The 14,113-nt window shown below is 38.4% G+C and overlaps 1 protein-coding gene across 2 annotated transcripts in view; it reads right to left on the bottom strand.

Annotated features, from left to right (window-relative positions):
* The window catches only part of ARGLU1 (arginine and glutamate rich 1), a 25,234-nt gene continuing 11,121 nt past the window's right edge, over nt 1-14,113 (bottom strand). Inside the window, exons 3-4 of one of the 2 annotated variants that reach the window (XM_067713397.1) lie at nt 14,010-14,093; nt 1-838 (exon numbers count right to left, since the gene is read on the bottom strand). In XM_067713397.1, coding sequence (XP_067569498.1) covers nt 674-838; nt 14,010-14,093 — 249 coding nt within the window. In that variant the 3' untranslated portion in view covers nt 1-673. Of the gene's footprint in view, nt 839-14,009 lie in introns of both variants that reach the window. The other variant, XR_010936938.1, reaches the window with a different exon arrangement.

The following is a 14,113-nucleotide window of genomic DNA, read 5'->3' as shown; positions in this document are numbered from 1 at the left end:
TGAATTTAAGACTTTACTTTATTCAGCAAAATCATTTATTTACACAATGGGGAATGCTGGTTTGATTTCATCAATGAAATAAAAACAAGTTGAACAGAGACAATACTGAACTGTATGTATATGTTGTATCAGAGCTGACCAACTGTATCCTTACCTGTGTCAGGAACATCAAGAGTAACAGTACCACGAGGACACTGGTTAACAATATACCACAAAGGTCCGGCAACACCCTGGGCGCTTCCGATGCAATTACCAACTTTTTCTTTTTTTATAAATATATAAAAAAACAAAAAGTCAGCAAAACCAGCATTATGATGTAGTAAACAGAGTATAACGGTGAAGTCAGTGGGTCAGTAAAAACCTTATCAGACCATCCATAGTTTACAAAGTGATCTGCTCTTCTTCAGATCACTAATACAGAATCCAACAGGTGAAAAAATATCGCTTTGTGGAAGATAACAATGATCTGATAAGGATTTGACTTAATGGACATTAAAGGAGTGGAGGGGAAAAAAAGGAATTGCAGAGCATAGCCCCTATTAGAACAAGCTAACTTTCCAGATTTTCCAAATTAAAAAAAAACAAAACAAACAAAAAAAAAAAACCACTTCAACATGAAGCTACCATACAAAGTTTTTCCATTTTTCTTTGTAAAAAGTTCAGAGTTTGCAATTTAATCCTGGGTTTTTAATGAGAAGGACAGTTTTGGCCTGGACTTCCCCTTGCCCAGGATAATTTTTTGTTCTTCTTTTTGTTGACGCTGTCGCTCTTGTTCTAGTTTCATCCTTTCCTCATGAATCTTTCTTTGTTCTTCAACAATTCTCAACTGTTCTTCAGCCTGAAAGGTAAAAGTAAAAAACTAGAATTTCATGTCTTCTATTAGTAATATTCCAGAAATTGTGTGACAAATTCATCAACAGGGGCACACAAAAGTGTATGTTTAAAAAATCTTGCCTAAGATCGCATAGAAAGTATCAGGAAAACATACCTAGGAATTAGAAAAGAACTCCTTATTAATTATTCCAACATTTTCTGATTTTTTTTAATGAAAAATATATGAACAAATTGTAGGAAAGCACTGGAACATTTTGAAAATGAAAAGAAGTTTCTACAAATCATGTCGAGATCAGTATACATTTTTGTCCTATTACCTATTTTTATTTTATCTACACCCTCGATGCACCAGATTAACAAACTGTCAAATACGAATCAAGGCATGAATTTTCAGAGTATGTCATTACCAATCACTATAACTAAGTTTATAATTAGAAAGGCATACAAAAATTATAGACAAAAATCCCCAACAGAACTACATTATATTGTCAATATACAACCATGAAATAGTAAGCTTTTTTCTGGAGAGAAAAATGAGACCTTTTGACCTGGCTAACTATAAAACGCCATCTAATTTCAAATAGATATCAATCAAATTCCTGCAATGCCTCTGACTCCTTCACAACTCCTTCAGTCTCAAGCAACCGACTTCCTTCCTGTGCTCTCTACAGAAGACTCCCCTCTGCACCAAGAAAATCAGGTCATTCTCACGAGCTCCGTCAAGTTGCTCCCTCTCCCCAAAGATTTCATGTCCACTCCTGTAATTCTCAACCAGCTGTAGTTTTATTCCTCTCCCAGGGGACATTAGGAAGTGTGTGGTTGGTTGTCACAATGTGTGTGTGTGTGTGTGTGTGTGTGTGTGTGCGCGCATGCCGTGTGCGTGCATGTGTGCCGTGTGCACGCACATGCTGTGTGTCATGTGTGTGTCGTGTGCGTGCGTTATGTGTGCCACGTGTCTCGTGTCGTGCGTCGATGTGTGTGCCGTGTTGTGTGTGCATGTGTGTCGTGAGTGCATGTAGTGTGTCGTGTGTGCATGTGTGTGTCATGTCTCGTGTGTGTGGCATGTGCGCGTGTGTCTCATGTGTGTGGTGTGTGTGTGGCGTGTGTCGTGTGTGTGCCGTGTGTGTGGGTGGCCCTCCTTGCACCCAGTGGGCAGAGAACGGGCCACCAGACATCCTACAAGGCACAGGACAGCCCCCCTCCCCAACAACAAAGAATTATCTAACTCCAAAGATGAACAGTGCCAAGGTTTAGGAAACCTGCTCTAACTCTTGACTTTTAAATCTCAGCTACCATCACTGAGTTGTCCTTTTCCCCCCGCATCTGACCCTGATCTTAAAATACACACTGCATCCTTCGAATGCCTTATTTCCATTCAAAGTCAAATTTTAAAAATTCACTGCTTACATCTCCATTATTCTACTGAAATTGTTTTTTAGATGGTCAAAAACTAACAATAAGTTTAGTGGCCTTTCCCTTTACTCATTCTTCTGTTCACTTGAACTTGTCTTTTAAAAATTTTCTCTCCTCCCATAAATGAAACACTAAGGTTCAAAAGGCTAAGGTCCTCCATGGATAGGTTTTTCTTTTCAGGAATACTAAAAGTCAATGTGACTGAATTATAGGCTTTATGGCAGAAGATGGAAAAGGTGACAAGTTCTAGTATTCAACTTAATAAAACGTTTAAATTTTATCTTATAGGTAAAAAAAAACAAACCAACTTTTAAATACATAAGTCACACCAGAAAGAGGTTTGTTTTACTTTAAGATGGAGGCCGGTGGGGTGGGGAGCAAGTAAGGAGAAGGATCATGACCCTAAAAGGTGGAAGACAGTGGGCCAAATCCACTGTTACCAAGTACGGTCAGAGGTGAGGAAGACCCAAAACTGAAGGAGTGGGAATTAGGTGGGCAGGCAAGATGGGCAAGTGGATTTTCACAAACTTCTGTATCTTTATATTCTCATAAGGTGGAAACCCAACAGAGAGCTGAAGTACCTCTCCCATACCTTTCTCCTAAGCTACATTTCCAGCTGGCTGAGGAACATCCAACTGGGAAACCTCTTCAATACCTTCAAAACTCCACATGTTCAAGATTTAAATTCTTCAAGCCTAACCCTAAAATGAACCAGCCCTTTCTGGCCTCCCTCCTGCCACGCATCTAGTATGGCTTATTTCCTTCCCCTCCTCCCTCTTCCCTCGACACAACCAAACAGCCCTCAGGTTTGTCAATTCCCCCCTTATATCCCTCTCTTCCTTTATATTCTCTCCCCTAGAGCTCTGTCCCTTCCCTCTGCCACCGTGCCAGTTCAGGGCCCCAGATCTCTCGCAGACCTAAAATGGTCTTGTTTCCAGTCTCTGCCCTTCAATCCACCCTACACAATGCTGCTGGCTTCACCTTTCCTGAGCACTGTGCTCTCCTGCCCTCAGCCTTCCAATGATTTCCACTGTGCACAGACATGGCCTAACTTCCTAGATTAGCATACTATTTGTGACTTTCCATATCCTTTCTATCTGCCCTCCACCAGCTCAGCTCATGCCATTCTTTCCTACGACAATCCTACCTGTGTGTCAAAGTCCATTGCAAATCACCATTCTCTTGTTTAGACTTTCAATGATAATTACAAGAGAAATAATCATCTGCTTCTGATCACCATTAGTAAATTCATATGCAAATTCATCCAGTTTTAATAAATCATCCCACATTGGGGTCAGAGCATGGCACATGCAACTGAATCAAGACTTAATAAAGACTCTTAGGGGGCACGCTTGTGCTTTGGAAACTCTTTCCAGGATAAACACCACAGACTCGCTTTTCCGTAAGGTTCTAACTCAGCCCCTAGGAAAGCAGATTAGAAAGAAGCTTGGGGACTAACCGGTTTGAACATCACAACTTCAACCCATTTGAGAAATTTATGAAAACTACTTTGGCACTATCCACCCCAAACTACATTTCGCAGTACTTTTATATCCAGCAATTTAATTTTCTAGATTTTATACTATAAACATACTTGCATACATGCAAAATTGAACAAGTTTATTGCAACGTGGTTTGTAAAAGACTGGAAAAACCCCAATATTCATCAATATGGACTATTAAATATATTATGGAAAATATATTTTGAAAAATACTGTGTGGCTGTTAAATCTTGAATCATGTGATCATATTACCTAATCAAAAAATTAAACAAGATTTAAAAAGTAACTTCCTTCACAGACAGAAAATACCATTTCTACTGCACTGAAATTATCTTTAGATTTCAGTGAAGAGAAAGAAAAGGTTCAGTTTCATTGAAGTCTACAAATACAGGAGACAAAAGCGTGCGTGTGTGTGTGTGTGTGTGTGTGTGTGTGTGTGTGTGTGTACAGAGGGAGAGCTGTAATTAACCAGGAGTGATAGCTAACAGTGTTATCCCCAGTGCTTAAGCACATAATGCCTATTACAAATACCTGACAATGGAATGGTTTTAAAAAATGGAACCAAGCAGGTCCTTCCCGTCTTTATGTATAAATATTTGTATTTTGTTCTATTACAGCTTTAAACTAAGCATATTCAATTACACCTTGGCAAAGAAAAAAAAAAAAAAGATGATGGATTTTCACTAAACTTATCATGGTAATCATATGTTAAATCTTTATGCTATACAGTGCTGTTATGTCAATTATATCTCAATAAAACTGCAGAAATAACAAAAAGACATTTTCAAATAAAAAGAATGATACAGATACAAGTGTATTTACTTTATGTAAAAAAACATGTATCCTAAAATGTGGCCTGTAATAAGTTTTCAACAATTCTAATACATCAGGGGAGGACTCCCTATTTGTAAAACTAACACTCATAAGGTTTTTGTAAAACAAAGAAGAATTTTATGACATGCATAGTTGGTCTTTAAGTTTCAGTACTTCAATAATCCTGGGAAAATCTTATTTTTTTGACCCTTACTATATATATAAAGAATGGCTCTAACAGCAATGACAATAACCATGAAATTATGACAGGGTAATTATGAGATGAAATAAGATAATTATGAGAGAACACACTGTAAAGTGCAATACTTTAAAATGCTGGAAATTATCTTTTAAACCAAACAAAAAATATTTGAGGGCCTAAGTACAGTGACCAGAGAAGGAAAACAATTATTTTAGCTCTAAAGTAAGAAAACTGGGGCTTCCATGGTGGTGCAATGGTTAAGAATCCACCTGCCAATGAAGGGGACATGGGTTTGAGCCCTGGTCCGGGAAGATCCTACATGCCGCGGAGCAACTAAGCCCGTGCGCCACAACTACCGAAGCCCGCGCGCCTAGGGCCCGTGCTCCGCAACAAGAGAAGCCACAGCAATGAGAAGCCCATGGACTGCAACAAAGAGTAGCCCCCGCTCGCCGCAACTAGAGAAAGCCCGCGCGCAGCAACAAAGACCCAATGCAGCCAAAAATAAATAAATAAATAAAAGATAAAATAAGAAAACTATGTTGAACTGAAAGTTACAAAACTTTTTCAACTGGAAGTTAATGAATGTCTTGATAAACTGATAAATCTTGACAATAAAAGTAAATTTTATATATTAAAAAAAAGCAGGTTATGGGCTTCCCTGGTGGCGCAGTGGTTGGGAGTCCGCCTGCCATGCAGGGGACGCGGGTTCGTGCCCTGGTCCGGGAGGATCCCGCGTGCCGCAGAGCGGCTGGGCCCGTGAGCTGTGGCCGCTGAGCCTGTGCTCTGCGGCGGGGGAGGCCGCAGCAGTGAGAGGCCCGCGTACCGCAAAAAAAAAGAAAAAAAAAAACAGGCTAGTTGAGAAAAACCAAACCTGTCTCTCATTTTAATACAGTGGCTTTCAAGTGATGAAAAACTGCCTATCCATCTGTAAGTGTGATATGACTCTACACCTTACTTGCTAGGTATTCTTCTAAAGCCTTGCCTCCCACCTCCCTCTGCAGTTAACTGACTGAAAGGCTGCTTTGTTCCTGATGGTCCCATCTGCTGGCACATATACACTGTTCCTCTCCTCTCGCTTCAAATGTATGCAAAAGAAAACATTATTCCAAGTGGGGGTAGGGTATGCACATTCGTATTGATACAGGTGAACAACACTAAATTCTCCTACAAGACTAACGTGGTGGACATCAGGGAGGCCAAAGAGAAAGGTAACACACCCACCATACTAGAGCCATTACAGTGGGGCAGTCCTTCCCAGCCACTACACCCAGGACCCTGTTTGGTCTCAAAAAGGCTTTCAACCCTGCACCCCATGCAAAAAGAATGACTGCTGAGATGAAATACACAAGAGCAAAACATACCATTATAGTAGAAGGGTCTACTTAACCCCCTTCCCAGTATCTTTTGTCTTCCCCTCCCACTTTACCTAGAGGTCCTACTGCAAAAATCTAAAGATAGAAATATTTATCAGGAGTGATTACTGGGATGATGGAAAGAACTAAAAAAATCTTACCATTAGGAATCATGCCCCTACTGGGAAATGTGAATTTCTGCATTTTAACCTCCCAAAACATACCTCCTGTTTCACTCTGCCATTCTGCAATTTCGTTTCTTTAATGCACCCTCCCCTCCATAAAAACTATAATGTATGTCCCCTTTTAGATAAACAATGAGTAAAAAAAAATTATAAAAAGAAATTTAATGTAATTAGTTTTGACCCTTAGCAAACTATTATGATGTTATTCATGTACAAGGTTTAAAAAAGAAAATAACAAAGAAGGACTGAAAAAAGCAATTCCCTCTTTTCCTCCAGGGGCCATGGCAATTTAGTTATTCTGAGAATTACCTTCTTAGGATATACACTAACTATCATTACGGGATATCATTAGCTACTCATCTAAAGAGAAATCATACCACCACACTCCTTCTAGCCCCCTTTTACTTAAAGTACAAATAATTGCTTCAAGAAGGAACTGACTGATAGTTGAGCTTGGTTTGAAAAGAAACATTGGGTACAAAACTCACTGCCTTCCAGACCTCTGGAGAGAGTGCTCTGTGTTACTGCCAAAAGAGAAATCTGATACCTTCAGGATTTTACCATTCATGTCTATAAACATAACAAAAAAACTGCACTCTTCTAGATGTGGTTCTTTTAATATTCTGTAGCCTAAATTCTCTGTTCTTTTACTCAGTTCTTTTGTTTGTCTTATTCAGTATTCATTCCTTTTTGTGAAAGCTCTCCTTCAATGCCTGGTGATCCTTGGCTCTTAGCACGATTACATCAGGTCTTCCCTGGTTCCCACAATAGACTTTTACTTTCCTTCCTTTTTCCTCTTCTCCCTCCCTCTGTACACCCTTATCACTCACCAAGTTCAACTATTCTCGTTACTGTTTCTACTCCCACCTGATCAAGTGCCCATCTTTTTCACTGACCTCAGTGGCTTTCTCGTTTCTAGTCTCCATCCTTCACACCACCCCACACGACGGCAATACATTAATGTCCAGAAAGTTTTTAAAAAATCTTTGCCAAGAATACATGAACATCATTAAATCAACCTTCTGCCTTATCAACTGGGAACAAGCCTCTCAGTGATTTAAAATCCTTACCTAATTTGCCCACTCTTTCAAATTAAAATATTTAATTGACATTTACATTTGATGGCATACCATATTTTCCTATCTCTTAAAATGTATAAATATGTCATTATGAGCCATCCTAAGTACTGTGCTGTTTCAACTTACATAATACACTCACTCTAGCATAAATGCCCCATTCTCTTTCCAACTATGTTAGTTTCCTGTAGCCACTGTAACAAATTACCACAAACTGGATAGCTTAAAACAGCAGGAGTTTATTCTGAAGGCAAGAAGTCCAAAATCAGTATCACTGCAACAAAATCAAGATGCTGATATTCCAGGGCCACATTCCTTCGGCCAGTACCTTCATATCTCTGTTCTGACTTCATATCACCTTTTCCTATGTTAGTGAAGTCTGAAAGCCCTTCATCATTAGGTCTTCTCTCCCTTTCAGTCCATGTTGGCAGTGTTTCTGCTGATATAACATCTCAAAAACACTGTAAGTCTCCCATGTATATCAGGCCACTAGACAACAGGCTCTTCCACAGGTCTTTTCTGGATAATCTCATCTAATCCTGGCTTTTGCTAAAATGGCTGAGGTAACCTATGAGTCACAGGCATAAACGCCTCAGCATTAGCAAAAGGATGTCCAATCATACGCTTAGACTTCTTTCCAGAACAAGTTTTTCTAATAGTGAATCTAATTTTAGCATCTTTTGCAATCTAAATAGGCTAAATATTTCCCCAAACATCAAGTTCTCATTTATTTTACTTCTTGATTCTTTCCTCAATTACTCTCCTCTTGCATTTTACATAAATATTCAGAAGAAACCAGATTGCACTTTACTTAGAAATATCTTCAGCTGTACATGAGCTTCATCGCTTAGGTAAGTTCTCCCTTTCACACAACTGTAGGTCACAGTTCAGTTGGGTTTTCTTCCACTATATAACAAGGAATTCCTTCCCTCCAGTTTGCATAACATGCTTTCATTTTCTTTCTAACCCTAACCAGAAGTGCCTTTTTAAAAAAGGAATTTCTTTCTTTATTTTTGGCTGTGTTGGGTCTTAGTAGCAGCACCCGGGCTCCTCTCTAGTTGTGGCGCATGGGCTCCAGACTGCAAGGGCTCTGTAGTTGCGGCACGCAGGCTCTCTAGTTGCTGCGAGTGGGCTTAGCTGCCCTGCGACATGTGGATCTTAGTTAGTTACCCGACCAGGGATCAAACACGCGTCCCCTGCATTGCAAGGCGGATTCTTAACCACTGGACCACCAGAGAAGTCCCCAGAAGTGCACTTAAAGCCCATATTCCTACTAACAGTCTAGGCACTTTCTATCATGTACCTCAAAATTCTTCCAGCCTCTACCCACTGTCCAATACCAAAAACACTTGCACATTTTTAGGTAACAAGTTATCACAAACTAGGTAGGCTCAAAACAGCACATGATTAGTCTGAGAGCCGGAAGTCCGACATCAGGATTACTGGGCCCAAATCAAGGTGTCAGCAGGGTGTGCTCCCTCTCAAGGATCTAAAGGGAGTCTGTTCCTTGCTTCTTCCAATTCCTGGTGGCTGCTAAGAGGATTCCTTGCCTTCTGACCACATCACTACAGTCTTCAAGGCCAGTATCTTCAAATCTCTCTCTGTTCTGTCTTTGGCTTCTCCTGTCTGTGTTTTGTGGTAGAATCTCCTTCCATCTCCCTCTTATAAGAATATATGTAAAGGCATTTAGGGCACAGTAATAATCCAGGATAAACTCCCCACCTCAAGATCCTTAACTTATTCACATCTGTGTAGACTCTTTAACTGTCATATAAGGTAACACTCGCAGGTTCTAGGGATTAGAACATGGATATCTTTTTTGGGGGGCAGGAGACATTTTTCTGTCTACTACACGAACATTAAAAAATTCTTTCTTACATCTCCCTAAGAACTCTTTTCAGAGCTATCTCTTAATTGCAAAGTGAGATCTGGTTTACTTGAAACTTAAGTATGTGGAATACATTTCATATATAGTCAGCTTGTAAACATGGTACTATCTTTTCATCTCTCAAACTGGTGAGATACCACGTGTTACACAGCACAATGAGCACGCTAAATCTCCCTAACTGGCAAGGGAAAAGAGGAAAATTATTTCAATATTAAAGAGAGGAAATATACTATAGACCCAGAATTTCAGGAGACAGTTTGAGGGGTCGTTTTTCCTACTGACATAACCTCCTAGAACATTTCATTCCATGGCAACACCTACCACCTTCACTTAGTCTGTTTCCTGTTCTGAATAAATAAGATTCATACACATTTCAGAATAGTATCTGGGCTTATCCCAGACGCATCACTAAAAACTGTGTGAAGAAGAGGACTTTGAAAAATTTTAAGTACTACTTTTAACATTTTAAAGAAACTTAAAATTCTCCATCGTACTAACAACAGCCTTTCAAATGTTTGATGATAGCTGTGCAATGCCAATACTAACCCAAGAACTAGGAACCAATCTGCCAAAAAGCCAAGTCAAGCTAATCCACTTTTGGATTAGTTTTTGTTTGATTTTATAAATCAAATACGTATGTTCGTTAATATTTTCTTGCCTCCTTATGGACAGATAAAATCAAGTATCTTGATAAACAACTTGGAACTAAAATGAGCAAAAACTACTCTTGGTCTAGACCACTTAACATGTATCATATATGAGAGTCCGTATGGCTTAGCTAATCTGGTTCCTTACTACAGACATTACTGGGAGCAATCTTTGAAGTTTTGTCACGAGGGCTTACTTAAAACTTAGTCTAAGTGTGGCTTAAATTTACTTTCTTTACTAGTTATTCTTACCTGATCATAATGGTGATACACATTACTTGTAAAAAAAAAAAAAAAAAGTAGAAACTGGAGAAAAGTATAAAATTACTTATAGGCTTACCAATTAGAGATAACTATTCTCAGTACTTTGGTATATTTTTCTATTAAATGTACAAATATACATTTCAAATTAGGAAAATCATACTTCCCCTGTATTATCAGATGCTTTTTGACTACAGAAAAATCCCCCGTATGTATGTGTTATAATTTATCTAAAAACCTGGGCAATTTTCACTATTCAAATAAGGGGAAAACATTTTTGTGTGTGAATTGATTTGTACTGGATTCAGTTTCCATTAGGTAAGTTCTTAGGCGCAGAATTAAAATTTAAGGTTCCTGGTATATACTGATTTATTGTTATTTTCTAAAATGGTCACATCCATTTAAACTCCCAGAATAGTGCACTATATAAAGGGTCTCTTTATACCATATTCTTGCCAACACTTGCTACTAACGGGGAAAAAAAGTCTTTTCAAATTTGGTATATAGTATTAGAGAAAAAGGAAAAGAGAGGGGGCATTTCTTTGTTTTCCCATTAAGGCTGGGATTTATTTTCAGGAATTTACTACAGCTACTTTTCATTTTACTCGTGTGAAGTTACCTCTTTTACCTCTCGAAGTAGTCCCCCCCACCCCTTTCAGGAAGTTGGTCTCCTTTATTGATTTACAAGAGATCACTGTGTTATTCTTTCATGGTTATAGACAAGAAATCTCCCCCAGGGTACACTCTTTTCCAACCTGTCTAATCTGCTTTCAAAACCTGAACTTCTGACTACACATAAAGTGGGTTTACTACAACTACTACTGCTTATCCCAAGAGATCCCACACATTCTTGCTTTTTTTCTAATTGTACTTCCCTAAAGGTCTTCGCCCTACTTCATTTCCTCACCCTCTTGTCCTCACCCTAAATTCAATTTCTAACTGTCCATCAAGGTCCAGAGCAGTGGTATCTCTTCCAGGAAGGTTCCCAGGGCAATTATGTCAGTTACCTCATGTAACTCATACCACGTACCAAATAGTTCCATATCATTAGTTGACTTTTCTTGGAGTTGTCCTTGTCTCCACAATTAATACACTAATGCCTTTAAGAGAACTTAACATCCTGACTACTTTTATCTCCAAATTGCTTTTTATTCATATGTCTATTATTTTAACAAGACTTTCAATACATTCTATGTAGTATTTCCTAGTGTAAATACTAAGAAACGTGTATAAAGATTAAAGAACTGTGCTCAAAATTGAGAGGAAAGGGAAAGGACGATAAAAATGAGAGAAACTGCAACAGTGTGCCTTGCATGTTTATACAGTAACATTTTCTTTTCTCTTCTTACACAAAGGGTACTCTACTTTCCCTGCAAGGACATGGCCACCAATAGAACCAAATAAAAATTAATTCTCTCCAACAGGAACAATAATTTCTTATGCTTCCAACATTACTGAAAACAAGAAGCAAATTAGTTATGTCCAGATTTTTACCAATTTTCCTCAAATTCAAGCTGCTTCTTCCCTAAGATACCCTCTCACTGAAGTTTTATTGATAACATGCAGTCAGAGCAGCGTCACTGCAGTCTAATAATACGAAGTCAAACTCAAGGGTTCTAGAGCAGTGCTACTCTAAGGATGGCCCATGGACCAACGACAGTGCAAACTGTAACTGACCCACAATAAGATATGCAGAAGCCAAGAATAAGCATTTTAGAAACTTCTATAGCAATTTGACCTCATTTTTCTAATAATTCATCTTAACTGTATTTTGCAAAAGTAGAGGTCTGAGACAAACTGGGATTAAAAGACAAAAACAAAACCTGGGCAACTTTACCACCACTTGAAAAGCACTGCTTTAGAATATGCTTTGCTAATCTCCTATTTTTATGGTTCATTTGGGTAAACAAAGAAGGCTATTAGAGGAACGTAAGGAGGCCAAGCTGTCCCCAGGCACTCAGACAGCTACCCCAGGGTCAGAAGGGATCAAGACCTTGGCAGGGTATACCAAGCTTAGACCCTTTGCTCTAGAAGTCACAATCTGGCCTTTCAGGACATCTGCAAACTGAACTCCCTATACAGTCTCTTACACCACGTTCTAAGAGGAATTCTATCCCACGTACTGGGTAATTTTGCTTCAATGTTTCTAGCACCAACTATACTGTTCATCTCTCCTGCAAATACCCATGGCCTTACAAACAAGACTGTATCTACCTTTCAAAGCTCAACCTTCAAAACTAAAATTAAGATGCACACTTCCCCTCTTACTTTCTCTCGCACTTGCACTGAGATTTTCTCCTTATGTGGAATCACTAAAAGAAAAAAGCGTTATCACATATGTATTAATCAGCAATGTATTGATACATCTTATTATGACTTCTCACCCACCTCATATTCATGGTGCTTCTTCCACCTAAGCAGATTTTAAGGTCTTTTCATTGGTAAAGCACAAGTAGGTCTTCCCCTTTCCTTGTGGCTTTCACAGTAACCAGGACAGTGATATTAAGAATCCCTTGTGTCATGTTCAGTAAGTTGTTTAGGGTATTTCTAGTTTGGCTCTTAATCTGGGGCAGATTATCTTTTAAAAGATCATACTCTAGAACCAACTGCTGGTGGTTTTAACTTTCACATTCTTATTCACTATAAAACAGTTATTTACAGTCCTCCTTCACCAACCCCTCAGTGGGATTCACTGTTAATTACTTAGATCCTCCCAGATCTTTTTCTGTGCCTTTATAAACACAGTCACAGAATTTGTTTTTTCTGAATCGCTTAACTGGAGCTTCCATCTTGCCTTCCTCCCCCAGTCAAGAGTATGACTTAGCAGCAAATGTCTTCCTATGGCTGCATTATTCTCAACACATTTCTAACTAGACAAAACTTGTCTAAAACCAAGAGTCCCTCTAGGGTCATGTCTTCATTCCTGGGCAGTAAATACCACTAATCCTCATTCATTCTAAGTAAATTTCCCTCTATCTCTGATTTATATTCTTACTTTGAAGTAGAATTCCTATATGCCATCTTCATAAGGAAAAGAAAATTTTCCCTTATAATGTCGGACTATCCTTCTTCATTTTTTGATTTATTTATATCCATAGTCCTTTAATTCTAGCTTTCTTTTACATCATACTGAGAATGCTTCAAAATATATTCATACTTTTAATTGGGAAAACCCTGCTACACCAAAAATTGTACCTATTTTTAAATTCTATTTTAAATGTTAGCATATGCTACAAACAAACAAATAGAAGTACTAAAATACAGAATGGGAAAGAAAAATAGAAGTGATATGTATTCATTTTTCTATTTAAAAAATTTACTTCAATATTCTTATACTGACTTCTTTATTAAAATGTAAAAATTGTATCTCCTTTTACACCTGTATCTCATATTGTAATTCTGTAAATCTCTGTATTCCTTGTTAGATTATAAACATGAAATATGAAAAAAATTTATTAATCTGGTACACTTAGTATCAAATATATACTCTCTACTTATTCTGTCTAGTAATTGGTAACAAAGCAACTAATGCCAAGTGAAACGCTGCGTATTAGTAGACTTAATTAAGAACTTAACCTTCAAGTTTTTGTTTTTGTCTTTTTAGGTACAGAAGAAATTAGGGATGGGGACAGTACAATTTCCCCTAGGAAAGCTGTTTTAAACCACTGTGAATTTTGGAACTTTCTCCAGATTAATCAGAATTTCTGGCTTGCCCCAAACAGATTCCTCTAGAAGACAGTAGCTAAAATCTACTCAACTATTCCTACTGTTCCCTCAAATCCCTTAAAATAGTCCCGAGAACTCTAAAATGTTTTTCATGAATGCTTCATACATACCAGTTTGGCTTGTGCTTCTGCAATTTTTCGGTTATTCTCTTCTAGTATTCGCTCTAGCTCCTCACGTTTTGCACGTTCTTCCTCCTAAAGGGGAGGACATGTTA

The sequence above is a fragment of the Pseudorca crassidens genome, chromosome 18, assembly GCF_039906515.1.
Source record: "Pseudorca crassidens isolate mPseCra1 chromosome 18, mPseCra1.hap1, whole genome shotgun sequence".
NCBI classification, from domain to species: Eukaryota; Metazoa; Chordata; class Mammalia; order Artiodactyla; family Delphinidae; genus Pseudorca; species Pseudorca crassidens.
This window is presented reverse-complemented; position numbering and strand designations above follow the sequence as displayed.